Source organism: Eublepharis macularius, chromosome 17 (genome assembly GCF_028583425.1).
Source record: "Eublepharis macularius isolate TG4126 chromosome 17, MPM_Emac_v1.0, whole genome shotgun sequence".
Classification (NCBI taxonomy): Eukaryota; Metazoa; Chordata; class Lepidosauria; order Squamata; family Eublepharidae; genus Eublepharis; species Eublepharis macularius.
The window spans coordinates 44,154,214-44,171,176 of record NC_072806.1 but is presented as its reverse complement, the minus strand read 5'-3'; the positions used below and the strand labels follow the sequence as shown (position 1 = coordinate 44,171,176).

The window sequence follows — 16,963 nt, the reverse complement described above, 5'->3', positions numbered from 1 at the left end:
CTAAGATGTTGGCCTTCGCTTGTGGGCCTGTGAGGTCAGGGTCCCCCCCTTCCAGACCTTCCCCTTGGGATGGATAGTTTTGTCTAGGTAACTTTGGGGACTCCATACCAGAAAGGGCAGTCTCAGTTACTTTCTGTTCTGCTGCCCCGGCCTGTGACGTCATTCCCGCCAAAATCTTCCCGCCTAGGGTGAAGAGAGGGTTAAGCAGGAATTACCATACAGCCTGCTTTGGATCCAGTCCCCCCCCCCCCGATAAAAAAACCAATGGGGCTTAAGGGATTAAGGTGCGATAGCCTTGAAAACGCCCAGGCACTCCCCACTTTATGTGAAGGGAAGGGACTATCAAGCACTTGGCCAGAACAAAGGGCCCCTCTTTGGCCTCTTCCTGCATTTGCAGTGATTTAAGGCTACTGCTTCCTAGCCCTGCCGGGCCTAGGGGAAGATTCCTCCCCCTCCCCCCCCCCCCGCTTCCTCAAAGACCCCAGGCCTCTCCGCGGGGCCGAGCAGCCACTTACTATTTTTGGCGCGAATGGAGGCTTCTGCAAGGAAAAAAGCCGCGCCGGGCTTTTCGCGCTCCCGCGGCTCCTGCCGGCTGTTCCTGCTGCTGTGCCTCTGCAGACGCCGGGTCCTAGCTGACTAGGATCGTCGGCGCTGCTGCTCGCCTCCGCGGCCGTCCAGCCACCCTCAGAACCGGCTCGGATCGAGTGGGGAGAAAACGGGAGGGGGGAGGGGGGGTGGAGGAAAAACCTTCCTTCCCCCGGCGAGCACGCGCCTCGTAAAGGTCTTCTTTCTGTTACTTCGGATCGCTGGTCCTACGGAGCAAAGAAGTTCGTTCCTTCCTGCAGAGCAGGGCCGAAAAAACTGAAGCAGCCTGGGAGCCCCTCCCCCTCAGGATCGCGTGTTTGTTCGACCCTGCTAAAGAGACGGAGGAGGAGCTACCCATCAGTCCTGACCGCCCCACTCCGGACCACTAGAGAATAAGTGCTGTTCACACGTTCCATGATTTCGATAACAGGACCTCACTGATCCACTGAAAAGATCTATACTGCTAAGAAAACCTGTACGACTTCCAGCATTTTAAAAACAGATTCACTACATGAAACATGTCACATTCAAATTCCACTTTATGGTCAGCTTAACTGGTAAAATGCAGACCACGAGGAATATTTAAGAAGTATCTTTAAACACTTTCTAAATATCAACCAAAGCCACTTTTCTTGGGGTTGCTTTACAGTTATGTATTTCAATTCTACTCCACCTTTTTCTCAAGCAACTTCCCACATTCTCCTCTCCTCCATTTTATCCTCACAACAATCTTGTGAGGTTGGTTAGGTTGAGAAGATGCAACTGGCTTAAAATTAACCCAGCAAACTTCTAAGCGAAGTAGGGATTCAGCCCTTTCAGATCCTAGTCTGACACCCTAAACACTGTATCACTTGGCCCGGTCCATAACCCTGGGGCTGCAATGGAAAAGGCCATGCTCCTACATAAGGCGATTTAAGAGTACGAACTCTCCGTGTAGTTCCAATCAGCAGGGGTTGGTGTAAGGAGAGGCACATCCTGAAGTATGCTGGCAAGTAAATGAAAGACCTCTCTGCATTGGGCCTGGAAGCTAGTCAGCCTTATGTATAGATCACATAAGATCAATCTTCAGCCATGGTGCCTGGATCTCAGCCACGGTAAACTACTACAATACACTCTACACAGGCTTCCCCTGAAACCCAACGCAGAGCCTCCGGTGGGTGCAGGAGGTCACAGCTTGTTATTATCAGGAGCTAGGTGGAGCACGCACACTCTGCAGCCACTCCACTGGCTACCCATCAGTTACCGGGCTCTGTTCAAGGCACTGGCTATCCCATCCCATCCAAAGTCCTTGGTCCCTTGGAGCTTGGCCTTGGTCCCTCATACCTGCGGGACTGCCTCCCCCTATGTTCTGCCACGGTAAAACAGGGATTTCTGCAGGTGCCCCCCCTACAAACAAGCAAAGCCAACAGCTGGCCGCACACACACGTTCTCTGTTGTGGCACCCACCTTACGTAACGGCCTGCCTGATGATGTTAGGAAGGATCCTACTTGCCTGGCTTTCCGCAAACTATACAAAATGATTCAGGAAGCTTTTTTCCACAGGTAGGAGGGCTGCACTATAAGGAATTGGTTCAGAGAGGATACAAAAGTTGCTGTACATGGCAGAAATGGGCAAAATGGCAAGAAGGCTGAGAGACCAGAACTCTGAAGAATTTTTCAATGACTGGGGGAGACTGAAGGAGTATTTGGAGAAAAAGTGGGACGTGAAGGGGAAACTATGGCAATTTGAAAGTTATTAACTGGGGGAATTATTAGAGATAGGGATCTTTACCATTTAAAGTGAAGTTTTAATTATTGTTAAGTTTAAGTTTTGAATAGATTTGATTTTAATGGATATTATTTAGTTTATTAAGGAAATATGGGATAATAATATATAAAGGGAATAGATAAGTAAGTAATAGAATAAGATATGGGTTGGAAAGCTGTTGGAAGTCTGAGAAAAAGGGGGGAGGGAAAGGGTGGGGGAAAATTGATATTTAGGTTTTTAAGTAAAAAATTTATTTGTGATTTGTACTCACCTAATAAAAAACTTTTCAAAAAAAAAAGGAATTGGTTCAGAGAGATGCTTTGGTTAAGGGACAGGGGCTGCCGACTATATTACTGCACACCTACCTGATAGCTTCACCATCATTTAAAATGCCATATCTAACTGCTTATGCTTTGTTTCAGGTTTGTATTGGATCTCTGTATTCAAATCTTTGCAATCCATACCCCATTGCACTGGTAATGAATACAAGCCACTGATTATATCAATTCATGCTGTGTAATCTGCCTTGAGTAATGCCTATGAATAATGTAAATAAATCCATAAATGTTACAAAAGGGGGCATGTTTAGTTTAACATTCCAGAAGACCTTTTGTTGCATTCATTTGCTCTTTCTTGCAAATCCATCTATGAATGATTGTTTGGCATAATGGTGAAGTCTCTACTTTGTCTATAACATATCAAGAGTAAAATCCAGTACTGTATTACGACTTCCCTATTGTCAGGCTCTGGCAGTTAGATCCCCATAGTACTCCACTGCACACACTCCAAGGTATGAGTTAAAGTTACTTTATTAGAGATCCATCAGTATCAGCAAACACAGACACGGTAATTGGCAGAAGTGACGTGTATAAGGTCAGAGGGGTTAGTTATAGGGAAGATTCCTGCCTTTAGGATAGGGACGGTTAGGCTTCTGGCGCGAAGGAGCCAGAGGGGGAGGGGAAGGGGTTTTAAGACAGGAGGCGAGAAGAACTGTAGGAGAGATGAAGTTATTGTCGGTTCCCAGGAGGAGCAGCCCTCCAGGAAAAGGCCTTGTAAGTTAAATGGGCCCTGTGGCAGAGTGGCCAGGGCTTGGTTCTGCTTGCTCCTGGCCATCGGGGCCCTCTAGGGAGCAGCCCTCCAGGAAAAGGCCTTGTAAGTTAAATGGGCCCTGTGGCAGAGTGGCCGGGGCTTGGTTCTGCTTGCTCCTGGCCATCGGGGCCCTCTAGGGAGCAGCCCTCCAGGAAAAGGCCTTGTAAGTTAAATGGGCCCTGTGGCAGAGTGGCTGGGGCTTGGTTCTGCTTGCTCCTGGCCATCGGGGCCTTCTAGGGGGCAGCCCTCCAGGAAAAGGCCTTGTAAGTTAAATGGGCCCTGTGGCAGAGTGCCCGGGGCTTGGGTCTGCTTGCTCCTGGCCATCGGGGCCTTCTAGGGGGCAGCCCTCCAGGAAAAGGCCTTGTAAGTTAAATGGGCCCTGTGGCATTGTGGCTGGGGCTTGGTTCTGCTTGCTCCTGGCCATCGGGGCCTTCTAGGGAGCAGCCCTCCAGGAAAAGGCCTTGTAAGTTAAATGGGCCCTGTGGCAGAGTGGCTGGGGCTTGGGTCTGCTTGCTCCTGGCCATCGGGGCCTTCTAGGGAGCAGCCCTCCAGGAAAAGGCCTTGTAAGTTAAATGGGCCCTGTGGCAGAGTGCCCGGGGCTTGGTTCTGCTTGCTCCTGGCCATCGGGGCCTTCTAGGGGGCAGCCCTCCAGGAAAAGGCCTTGTAAGTTAAATGGGCCCTGTGGCATTGTGGCTGGGGCTTGGTTCTGCTTGCTCCTGGCCATCGGGGCCTTCTAGGGAGCAGCCCCCCAGGAAAAGGCCTTGTAAGTTAAATGGGCCCTGTGGCAGAGTGGCCAGGGCTTGGTTCTGCTTGCTCCTGGCCATCGGGGCCTTCTAGGGAGCAGCCCTCCAGGAAAAGGCCTTGTAAGTTAAATGGGCCCTGTGGCAGAGTGGCCAGGGCTTGGTTCTGCTTGCTCCTGGCCATCGGGGCCTTCTAGGGGGCAGCCCTCCAGGAAAAGGCCTTGTAAGTTAAATGGGCCCTGTGGCAGAGTGCCCGGGGCTTGGTTCTGCTTGCTCCTGGCCATCGGGGCCTTCTAGGGAGCAGCCCTCCAGGAAAAGGCCTTGTAAGTTAAATGGGCCCTGTGGCAGAGTGCCCGGGGCTTGGGTCTGCTTGCTCCTGGCCATCGGGGCCTTCTAGGGGGCAGCCCTCCAGGAAAAAGCCTTGTAAGTTAAATGGGCCCTGTGGCAGAGTGCCCGGGGCTTGGGTCTGCTTGCTCCTGGCCATCGGGGCCTTCTAGGGAGCAGCCCTCCAGGAAAAGGCCTTGTAAGTTAAATGGGCCCTGTGGCAGAGTGCCCGGGGCTTGGTTCTGCTTGCTCCTGGCCATCGGGGCCTTCTAGGGGGCAGCCCTCCAGGAAAAGGCCTTGTAAGTTAAATGGGCCCTGTGGCATTGTGGCTGGGGCTTGGTTCTGCTTGCTCCTGGCCATCGGGGCCTTCTAGGGAGCAGCCCTCCAGGAAAAGGCCTTGTAAGTTAAATGGGCCCTGTGGCAGAGTGGCCAGGGCTTGGTTCTGCTTGCTCCTGGCCATCGGGGCCTTCTAGGGAGCAGCCCTCCAGGAAAAGGCCTTGTAAGTTAAATGGGCCCTGTGGCAGAGTGCCCGGGGCTTGGGTCTGCTTGCTCCTGGCCATCGGGGCCTTCTAGGGGGCAGCCCTCCAGGAAAAGGCCTTGTAAGTTAAATGGGCCCTGTGGCATTGTGGCTGGGGCTTGGTTCTGCTTGCTCCTGGCCATCGGGGCCTTCTAGGGAGCAGCCCTCCAGGAAAAGGCCTTGTAAGTTAAATGGGCCCTGTGGCAGAGTGGCCAGGGCTTGGGTCTGCTTGCTCCTGGCCATCGGGGCCTTTTAGGAAGCAGCCCTCCAGGAAAAAGCCTTGTAAGTTAAATGGGCCCTGTGGCAGAGTGGCTGGGGCTTGGTCCTGCTTGCTCCTGGCCATCGGGGCCTTTTAGGAAGCAGCCCTCCAGGAAAAGGCCTTGTAAGTTAAATGGGCCCTGTGGCAGAGTGGCTGGGGCTTGGTTCTGCTTGCTCCTGGCCATCGGGGCCTTCTAGGGAGCAGCCCTCCAGGAAAAGGCCTTGTAAGTTAAATGGGCCCTGTGGCAGAGTGGCCAGGGCTTGGTTCTGCTTGCTCCTGGCCATCGGGGCCTTCTAGGGAGCAGCCCTCCAGGAAAAGGCCTTGTAAGTTAAATGGGCCCTGTGGCAGAGTGCCCGGGGCTTGGGTCTGCTTGCTCCTGGCCATCGGGGCCTTCTAGGGGGCAGCCCTCCAGGAAAAGGCCTTGTAAGTTAAATGGGCCCTGTGGCAGAGTGCCCGGGGCTTGGGTCTGCTTGCTCCTGGCCATCGGGGCCTTCTAGGGAGCAGCCCTCCAGGAAAAAGCCTTGTAAGTTAAATGGGCCCTGTGGCAGAGTGGCCGGGGCTTGGGTCTGCTTGCTCCTGGCCATCGGGGCCTTCTAGGGAACAGCCCTCCAGGAAAAGGCCTTGTAAGTTAAATGGGCCCTGTGGCAGAGTGCCCGGGACTTGGGTCTGCTTGCTCCTGGCCATCGGGGCCTTTTAGGAAGCAGCCCTCCAGGAAAAGGCCTTGTAAGTTAAATGGGCCCTGTGGCAGAGTGGCTGGGGCTTGGTTCTGCTTGCTCCTGGCCATCGGGGCCTTCTAGGGGGCAGCCCTCCAGGAAAAGGCCTTGTAAGTTAAATGGGCCCTGTGGCAGAGTGGCTGGGGCTTGGTTCTGCTTGCTCCTGGCCATCGGGGCCTTTTAGGAAGCAGCCCTCCAGGAAAAGGCCTTGTAAGTTAAATGGGCCCTGTGGCATTGTGGCTGGGGCTTGGTTCTGCTTGCTCCTGGCCATCGGGGCCTTTTAGGAAGCAGCCCTCCAGGAAAAGGCCTTGTAAGTTTAATGGGCCCTGTGGCATTGTGGCTGGGGCTTGGTTCTGCTTGCTCCTGGCCATCGGGGCCTTCTAGGGGGCAGCCCTCCAGGAAAAGGCCTTGTAAGTTAAATGGGCCCTGTGGCAGAGTGCCCGGGGCTTGGGTCTGCTTGCTCCTGGCCATCGGGGCCTTTTAGGAAGCAGCCCTCCAGGAAAAAGCCTTGTAAGTTAAATGGGCCCTGTGGCAGAGTGCCCGGGGCTTGGTTCTGCTTGCTCCTGGCCATCGGGGCCTTTTAGGAAGCAGCCCTCCAGGAACAGGCCTTGTAAGTTAAATGGGCCCTGTGGCAGAGTGCCCGGGGCTTGGTTCTGCTTGCTCCTGGCCATCGGGGCCTTCTAGGGGGCAGCCCTCCAGGAAAAGGCCTTGTAAGTTAAATGGGCCCTGTGGCAGTGTGGCCGGGGCTTGGTCCTGCTTGCTCCTGGCCATCGGGGCCTTCTAGGGAGCAGCCCACCAGGAAAAGGCCTTGTAAGTTAAATGGGCCCTGTGGCAGAGTGGCCGGGGCTTCGTCCTGCTTGCTCCTGGCCATCGGGGCCTTCTAGGGGGCAGCCCTCCAGGAAAAGGCCTTGTAAGTTAAATGGGCCCTGTGGCAGAGTGGCTGGGGCTTGGTTCTGCTTGCTCCTGGCCATCGGGGCCTTTTAGGAAGCAGCCCTCCAGGAAAAGGCCTTGTAAGTTAAATGGGCCCTGTGGCAGAGTGCCCGGGGCTTGGTTCTGCTTGCTCCTGGCCATCGGGGCCTTCTAGGGAACAGCCCTCCAGGAAAAGGCCTTGTAAGTTAAATGGGCCCTGTGGCATTGTGGCTGGGGCTTGGTTCTGCTTGCTCCTGGCCATCGGGGCCTTCTAGGGAGCAGCCGTCCAGGAAAAGGCCTTGTAAGTTAAATGGGCCCTGTGGCAGAGTGGCTGGGGCTTGGTCCTGCTTGCTCCTGGCCATCGGGGCCTTCTAGGGAGCAGCCCTCCAGGAAAAGGCCTTGTAAGTTAAATGGGCCCTGTGGCAGAGTGCCCGGGGCTTGGTTCTGCTTGCTCCTGGCCATCGGGGCCTTTTAGGAAGCAGCCCTCCAGGAAAAGGCCTTGTAAGTTAAATGGGCCCTGTGGCAGAGTGCCCGGGGCTTGGGTCTGCTTGCTCCTGGCCATCGGGGCCTTTTAGGAAGCAGCCCTCCAGGAAAAAGCCTTGTAAGTTAAATGGGCCCTGTGGCAGAGTGCCCGGGGCTTGGGTCTGCTTGCTCCTGGCCATCGGGGCCTTTTAGGAAGCAGCCCTCCAGGAACAGGCCTTGTAAGTTAAATGGGCCCTGTGGCAGAGTGGCTGGGGCTTGGTTCTGCTTGCTCCTGGCCATCGGGGCCTTTTAGGAAGCAGCCCTCCAGGAAAAAGCCTTGTAAGTTAAATGGGCCCTGTGGCAGAGTGCCCGGGGCTTGGTTCTGCTTGCTCCTGGCCATCGGGGCCTTCTAGGGAGCAGCCGTCCAGGAAAAGGCCTTGTAAGTTAAATGGGCCCTGTGGCAGAGTGGCCGGGGCTTCGTCCTGCTTGCTCCTGGCCATCGGGGCCTTCTAGGGGGCAGCCCTCCAGGAAATGTCCTTATCAGTTAAATGGCTGGTCTACCCCTTGTAACTGATATATTTCCTATCCTGCTTCCCACTCTCTATATAAGAATAAGGGGGCTTTCCCAATACATACTGCTTGTATAACTGAGCATGAAAAAATAGCTTTGGGAGTTAAAATATTTTATTTTAATATTAAATAGCTTCCTTTCTTTGAGGGGAATTGTGAAATATGCAAAAAAGGACAAAGAGAGGGAAGAAAACTTAATCCAAACAAAACTGAATTAAGAACCCCGAAGGTTAAAGAAATTCCAATCCACGGGCCAGATATTAAAATTACTATATACATAACATAAATATCTATCAGTATAAAAAAATACATTTATTACCGAGTAATGTAAAAACTGTTACAGGCCCAAATATACCCTCAATTCTGATTAAAAACATACAAAAAATTCAAAGAAGAACCTTATGTGACCCTCATCAAACACGATTCGGCCCTGTGGCCTTCTTCAGTGGTCAAGCATAGTTATTACACAGGCCCTCCAGACGATGCAATAATATGACAAGAATTAATAAATCAACGCTAAGTGTAGTCTAGAGTCACTGCACACTACTATTTGTCTCCAGACTGCACTTTGCACTGATTCTTCTTGGACCAAAACAGGAAGGTACAGGGCTGAATTGCTACCCAAGACGCATGTGCCCGACTAGGGTGGAAGGGGATTCCAAATAAGGCGTTTGAAGTACATCTCTGTCTCGACTTATTCATATTAATTAGAATATAATTTCAACTTGATTCTATATTGATTATATTTATTAATTATTGTCATTGTCTGAGGTACTACTGTGTAATATCTATCTATCCTTGACCGCTGAAGAAGGCTACATGGCCAAAATGTGTTTGCTCAGGGTAGCATAATGTTCTTATTTGAATTTTTTGTACGATTTTAATCTGAATTGAGGTATATTTGGGCCTGTAATAGTTTTTACATTACCCGATAACAAATACATGTATTTTTGTATATTAATATATAGTTATGTTCTGTATTTAGAAATTTTAATATCTGGCCCTTGGATTGGGATTTCTTTAACCTTCGGGGTTCTTAATTTAGTGAAATATGCAAGATGGACAAAAGAAATAAAGGGGGGAAATTTAAGACAAACCGTTTTTCTGCTTCAAGTTTATCCATTCTTTTCCAGAGGCGATTCACTAATGCTTCTTGTTCTTGTTCTAGTGTATTTTCAAGGTCAATCTTCTCACGTCTTAGCTAGGAAAAAAAAATGTTTAATAAGGAATGTTTTTCAAGTGTTTTAGCTGGATTATTTACAGTAGCATATTTAAAGCCACTTATTTACATTTTTTTCATAAATGGAATAAAATATAGGCCTGCAAACCATATTTAGATGGCTTTATACCATCTAAGAATTTTATGCCATCTAAGTCAGAAAGTTAAAAAAAGAAAATACAGAAAAACAGCCATTGATCACCCAGTTTAGGGTCCGATTTTCTAATCTCACCTGGTTCTGAACTCAGAAAATGACAGAAATTAGATCCTTCACCAACGGTACTCCCTTGTTACATGCATCAGAGTAATTGTACCCATGATGCAAGACTAGCTAGGGTCACGGGAATTTTTCTCTTGACCAATCACTCTGGTAAAAAGTAGCCACTCAAATTACACTTTTGATCCAGAATGGAGGCCTGTTTTTAACAGCCAAAGCAACATGTGGGTGAGAAGAGACAGCAGCTCCCTCTTCTTCCTCTTCATATTCACCAGAACTTTCCCCCTTGACACCAGAATTGCGCTCAGTGGAAAATAACAGGGTTGTTTGGAGTGGCTATGGAAAAGTAGCCCAGGGTTTACTGAGATGCATACCTCCTTTGTTCTTCAGTTCAGTCCCCACTCCCTGGATTTACACATTTGAATTGGGCAGATACAAGTGAAAATAAATGGACCAGCCACCATTATAAATAGTTCGGAACTTAAAACTACATAGGATATCATTGGTTTGCTTGACACAAGGCATCTGTCAGTCAAGTGAAAGCAGCAAACAGATCAGATGGTCTCAAGGAAGTACTTTTTTAGAGAACAACCTTGGCTGATTCACATCTGAACAGTAACCACCACAATACTTCCTAACGAAAACATACTGGGAGAAGAGATGTGTGTGTATGTTACCTGCTCTCAAGGTGACTCATGGCACATTTATGAATGAAAGACCTCCAAAACATCCTAACAGACTTGCTCAGATCCTGCAAACTGGAGGACATGGCTACTTTTATTAAGCCATTTCATTCTGAGACTTCCTCTTTTTACTGGCTTTTCCAGAGAGTCTTGATGTGACCAAAATATGATAGCCTGTTTCCTCATTTGCCTTCTGGGGAGAATTCAGGTTTGATTTGATCTAGAACTCATTTTTTTGTCGGTTTAGCCATCCATGGTATCTGCAAAACTCTCCTTCAGTACTCTGTTTCAAATGAATAAATTATTTTCCTGTCAGCTTCTTCACTATACAACTTTCACATCCAATGGGGAACACCATATTGTGGATTATCTTGATCTTGGTCCCCAGAGAGAGCGGGAGAGATATACAGCTGTTCATTTCTATCGGAGTTTCTAAAAAGATCGACCATCACACCTACTATGCCATCCGCTCAGAATAAGGGAAAAAGGAAAACTCAGAAGTCCTCACACTACTTATTTTACATCTAGGGAAGCAGGAGGACTCAATCACAATGAATGTTGATTATAGGAACAGAACTAATCTATCCTTGCGCTATACTTTTACTACAAATGTAAAGCTTCCTCTAATGTGAAAGAAATTATAGTATTAAAAAGATGCAAAGCAAAGCAAGGTGATTCATAAAAGTAACTGCACTACCAATTCACACATGTCAAGATGCCAAAAAAAGTGCCAAGATTTAATTCACATTTAAGATTAAATTCACATGTTCCGCTGGGCCTTTGGCTGAGGACCAGTAGGTGTCCCCCCCTTATTCCATTTAAGATCACCACCTCCTCTATGACTGCACTTGGCCATGCGTTCTGCCCACAGCTATGATCTATGCATGTTTTTGATAAGTATCTAAAGTAGCCTATGTATAAAGGCACATGGAGTATTTTAGTGTAAGTTTTAAGTGTGTTTTTAAAGTTGCTTATTAACTTATTGTATTTTACTGATGATGACTTTTGGAAGAAAAGGTTCAGAGCCTGGAGGAGAGGATCACCACCCTTCAAGAGATCAAGGAGGGAGAGGATTTTATTGACAACAGCCTGGGGGCTCTGCACAGCCAAGAAGAGGAAAGTCAAGGAGGAGAAGAGTCGATCTCCCTTCTGAGCCTCCTCTCAGATCTACAGTACAAACCCGAAGACGTCAACGAAGAAGATGCTCTGGTCCACTTGAGCTCAAGAATCGCTTTGAAGTGCTAGAGATGGTGATGGAGATGAGAGTGGAAGGAGAACCGCAAAGATCTGGAGGAGGGTGTGCAGAGGACATGGGGCCACACGGAAGTGGAAAAAAACGGAAGGTGGTAGTCGTCGGGGACTCCTTGCTCAGGGGTATGGAACGCCATGTCTCTGGGCCAGATCCCCTATTCCGAGAGATGTGTTGCTTGCCGGGGCGGCAGAATTCAGGATATTACCGACAGGCTGCCAAAACTCATCAAGCCTGTTGATAAGTACCCGTTTATGCTGATTCATGTGGGAATGAATGACACTGTCGCAAGAATTAAAGAGGATTATGAAGCTCTTGGAAGGCAGTTGAAGACATTGGGGGCTCAGGTGGTATTCTCTTCTATCCTTCCAGTCACAGGAAGAGGAACGTGCAGGGAGCGGACCATACTTGAGGTGAATCGCTGGCTGAGTTGGTGGTGTTGGCAGGAGCGCTTTGGGTTCTGGGACCATGGGATAGGTTTTCTTAGAGAAGGCCTTCTAGCACATGATGGGCTTCACCTCTCAAGGGCAGGGAAGAAAACGTTTGGAACGAACCTGGAGAACTTCATCAGGAGAGCTTTAAATTGATGCTGAAAGGGGAAGATCGACATGGCGATTTCAATGACCAAGTGAAAACAGTGGGGACCCACCTGGGAAGGAAAGGTCAAACAAAGGTACAAGGCTACAAGTGTCTATATACCAATGCCCAAGGTATGGGTAATAAGAAAGAAGAGCTTGAGCTTCTATTGCAAACAGAGGGCTATGATATAGTAGAAATTACTGAAATTGGTGGGATGATTCCTATGACTGCAATGTGCTAGTGGATGGGGTATAAGTTGCTCAAGAAAAACCGGAAGGGTAGAAGAGGAGGTGGAGTGGCATTGTATGTGAGGAGAGGGCTTGATTGTCAAGAAGTTATGGAGAATGGGGTGGACAGCCAAGAAGAAAGCATAAGGGTAAAAATAAGGGGAGGAAGGACAAGGGTATTATTGTTGGAGTCTGCTACAGACCACCTGACCAGCGAGAAGAAATGGATGCTGCCCTCTTTGAACTGATTGGTAGAGTATCCAGACATCAGAACCTTGTAATTATGGGTGACTTCAACTTCCCCGATGTGTGCTGGGAGACAGGCTCAGCAAAGCGACAAGAATCACGCAATTTCCTGACGTGCCTGGCCAATAACTTCCTTTTTCAATTGGTGGAGGAAGCTACAAGGGGCTCGGCCATACTAGACTTGATATTAACCAACAGGGAAGAATTGGTAGATGAGATGAAGGTAGTGGGGACCTTAGGGGGAAGTGACCATGTTGTCCTTGAATTCCAGTTGCTGTGGGGGGCCAAAGAAGTTCTTAGCCAGACTCGTAGGTTAGATTTTTGAAGGGCCAACTTCGATGAACACAGAGGCTTGATGAGAGTCATTCCATGGGGGAGTGTGCTGGAAGGGAAAGGAGCGAGTGAAGGGTGGGCCCTTCTCAAACACGAGCCTTTGCAAGCTCAAGCCCTCACTATCTCAGCAAGACAGAAACATGGTAAGGGCTCCAAGAAACCGATGTGGATGTACAGGGAGCTCCAGAATAAGCTAAGAGAGAAAAAGGAAATGTTCAGGAAATGCAGAGAAGGACAGATGTCTAAAGAGGAGTATATGAAGGTTACCAGGTACTGCAGATCAGCCATCAGAGAGGCCAAAGCTCAGTACAAGCTGGGTCTGGCCAGGAGGGCTCAGCTACAATAAGAAAAACTTCTACAGATATATGAGAAGCAAACGCAAGGTAAAAGAGGCAATTGGACCGCTGTTGGGAGTAGATGGAGAAACTCTGATGCAGGACAGAGAAAAAGCAGACAGGCTTAATGACTTTTTTGGCTTTTTTTTTCTCCATGAAGAACTCAGGCACATCTAGAGATAGCAGAAAATGTGGCAGGACACCTGAGTGGCTAATTGACATTGACAGAGAGGTTGTGGAGAGGCATCTGGCTGCACTGGATGAATACAAATCCCCTGGGCCGGATGGGGTGCACCCAAGAGTGCTGAAAGAACTTTCTAGAGAACATGCAGAACCCCTGTCCATCATCTTCAAGGCCTCCTGGAGGACTGGGGATGTGCCACAAGATTGGAGAAGAGCAAATGTTATCCCAATCTTTAAGAAAGGGAAGAAGGATGACCCGGGAAATTACAGGCCAATCAGTCTGACGTCTGTTGCTGGGAAGATATTAGAACAGATTTTAAAGGGATCAATCTGTAAGCATCTGAAGAGCCACTTAGTGATCCTGGGAAGTCAGCATGTTTTTGTTCCTAAAAGATCTTGCCAGACCAACCTGGTTTCCTTCTTTGATCGAGTGACCAGCTTACTGGATCGGGGGAACTGTGTTGACGTGATTTATCTGGATTTCAGTAAAGCTTTTGATAAGGTCCCCCATGACATTCTGATGGGCAAACTGGAAGACTGTGGACTGGACTATAGGACAGTTCAGTGGATAGGGAACTGGTTAGAGGACCGCACTCAAAGAGTGGTGGTCAACGGCGTTTCACCAGATTGGAGGGAGGTGTCCAGTGGGGTGCCGCAGGGCTCAGTTTTGGGCCTGGTACTTTTCAATATTTTTATCAATGATCTGGATGGAGTGGAAGGGCTGCTCATTAAATCTGCTGATGATACCAAATTGGGAGGAGTAGCAAAAACCCAAGAAGATAAAATTAAAATTCAACGAGACCTGAATACTCTGGAGAAGTGGGCAGCTGTGAATAGGATGCAATTTGACAAAGACAAGTGCACAGTATTACATCTGGGCCACAAAAATGGGAAGCACAAATACTGGATGGGGGATACACTTCTGGGTAGTAGTATATGTGAAAGGGATCTTGGGGTAAGAGTGGACTGTAAACTAAATATGAGCAGTCAGTGTGATGCAGTGGCAAAAAAGGCTAATTCAATCTTGGGTTGTATCAAAGGGGCCATAGCGTCGAAATCGCAGGACGTCATAGCCCCTCTCTATACTGCCTTGGTCAGGCCGCACCTGGAGTACTGTGTGCAGTTCTGGAGGCCTCACTTCAAAAAGGATGTGGACAAAATCGAGAGAGTGCAGAGGAGAGCGACGAGGATGATCAGGGGTCTGGAGACTGAGCCCTACGAGTGAAGGCTTAGGGCCTTGGGAGTGTTTAGTTTGGAGAAGAGGAGGTTGAGGGGGGGACATGATTGCTCTCTTTAAATATTTGAAAGGCTGTCATTTGGAGGAGGGCAGGGAGCTGTTCCATTTGGCAGCAGAGGGTAGGACCCGAAGCCATGGGCTTAAATTACATGCACAAAGGTACCGGCTGGATATTAGGAAAAACTTTTTCACGGTCAGAGTACTTCAAAAGTGGAATCAGCTGCCTAGGGAGGTGGTGAGCTCCCCTTCACTGGCAGTTTTCAAGAAGAGGCTGGATGAGTATTTGTCAGAGATGCTTTAGGCTGATCCTGCACTGGGCAGGGGGTTGGACTAGAAGGTCTGTATGGCCCTTCCAACTCTGTGATTCTTTGATTCTATGTGAGCTGCCCTGAGCCCACTCATGGGGAGGGTGGGATATAAGTCAAATAAAATGAATAAATAAATACCTGGCAGCAAAAAGCCTTATAAGGTATTAATAGTTAATGAGCAACTTGTGCTTAACATAGTCAATGGGAAGAACTCAAAATCAACAATCTATAGGGCAATGAAAGCAATTAACTATGATTCCTAGTCTTGTTCTTCTGTATAATGAGAAAGCGAGAATGACAACCATTCGGACTGCATGGCATCAATAAATAGCAGCAGGAAAACTTGGAAATGGTTCAACGAGGGGCTTTGACCAAAGGATGGGGACTGCCCTGTTCCTGTTGCTTATTATGTCATGTCAAACTGGTTATATTTTTGTTTCAGCATTTTTTCAGTTCTGTATCAGAGCTTGTTTTCAAATTTATGCAATCTATACTCTATTGTATTGTTTATTGAATGTCCCAGCTGTTGATCATATTGAATTGCACTGTGTAATATGCTTTGAGGCTCTGTGAGGAAAACGTACTATAAATTACACAAATAAGTAAAATTTGTACTTTGAGTTTTGCTTTTCATCCGAAGTTTGTACCTGGTTTGAAAATCAAGTTTGTGGCATATTAGAATGGCTCTCTGTAGATTCAAATGAAAAAGGCTGAACTGCTCTAATCCAGAAGCTAAACCACTACAGAGATTTCAACAAAGAAGTTCAAAGTTCACAACATCTGTAGGTTGCTACGGTATGAATCTATCAATTTGTCCCCCACCCCCTCCTCCTTTCTAATCTCCTCAGACTATATAAAAATATTCATCAGGGCAAAATACCATTTATATCTTTAGGGAGTACCTACTGCTTCACGTACTATTTGATAATATGCATCACATAATCTGCAAGGTTTCTATGTTATTCTGTCCTGCATATTCTTTCCCAGGGGCCAAAAGGGAATTTTGGACTTACCATGAAGGTTCCTCTTCTGTTTCAGGCAGAGGACATCTAATGAGTTGGCTACTCCTCCTACCGTAATTCCTGGAGGCAGGATACATACGAGGTCATTTTCTTCTTGCCCCAAGGAGAGAGAGGGAGTGCCCCTTCTTCAGTTCAGAGGCTTCTAGAGCTTTCCATAGAAAACTACGAAGTGTTCCGTTGTTTGTTGCAGTCAACAGGATGTAACCTGAAGACTGAAAACAATCAAGGGGCACAGCCAAAGTGCCAACCCCATTTCAGGAGAAAAAAACATTTAACAGTAGCAAGAAAGGTTAAAGGCAATTGAGACAAGAGGACTATTATCTTATGAAAGCGACCAGAACCCCTTAAACCAGGGCGGGTCTAGGATGTCCTCCTCTACCTCAAACTTCACGGGAAGTTCAAAGTTCCTTTCTCATCTGAGGAGAGGAGGACATCCTGATGCTTAGGATGTTACAAAGCTTCCCCCAAGACGAGTGAGCAGCCCTCTGCCTCTGTTCCTCTTACACCACCTGTGGCACCCAAAGGCTGCATTAGCCATGGCATATGAACATATTTTGTGATGGTGTGTGAATGTAGACATAACTGCCCAAGTGGCTGCTCTCCAGAACTGATGCACTGGAGTGAAAAGTGGCCATGGTGGCTGCACTCCCAGTCAAGTGGGCGATAATTCCTTCCTTTCCTTCAGAAGTGTATGCCAAGACGATGCACTCTTTTAGCCACCTGCTGAGAGACACTTTAGACTCCTTTCTGCCATTAACCAGATGCTATGCCACAAACAGAGCTGATACCGAACGTAAGCTTCTTTGCCCATCCAAGGTATACCAGTTCTTCTCCTTGAGGTGTGATGGATCAGGACAGAAGGTATACTTCCATATTTCCTGAGACCTATGGAATGCAAAATTCACCTTTGGGATGAACGAAGGATCCAATCAGAGAACCACCACATCCTTCTGGAAAATGCAGGTGCCTTTAGCTATGAATAGCACTCTCAATTTTGATACACATCTGACAGGTGATGGATGTAAGCAAAAGCTCGAGGAACATAAGTGATACTTCTTGCAGTGGTTTGAATGGAGGCTTGTAACTGCTTGGAGAACCACATGAAGCCTTCAGGAGGGGAAACAGTGAGCCAATGGTGGGCTGGAAAGTCCTGCTCCTCAGAGCAACTACGAGACACCCAGGTGACGTAAAAGCAGACTGCCTTCAATAT

The 16,963-nt window shown here is 48.3% G+C and overlaps 1 protein-coding gene across 1 annotated transcript in view; it reads right to left on the bottom strand.

The window, feature by feature from the left end:
• CCDC6 (coiled-coil domain containing 6) overlaps positions 1-16,963 on the bottom strand; it is a 109,398-nt gene that overhangs the window by 31,623 nt on the left and 60,812 nt on the right. The window contains exon 4 of the mRNA XM_055001363.1: positions 9,013-9,116. Within this exon, the coding sequence (XP_054857338.1) occupies positions 9,013-9,116 (104 nt within the window). The remainder of the gene's footprint in view (positions 1-9,012; positions 9,117-16,963) is intronic.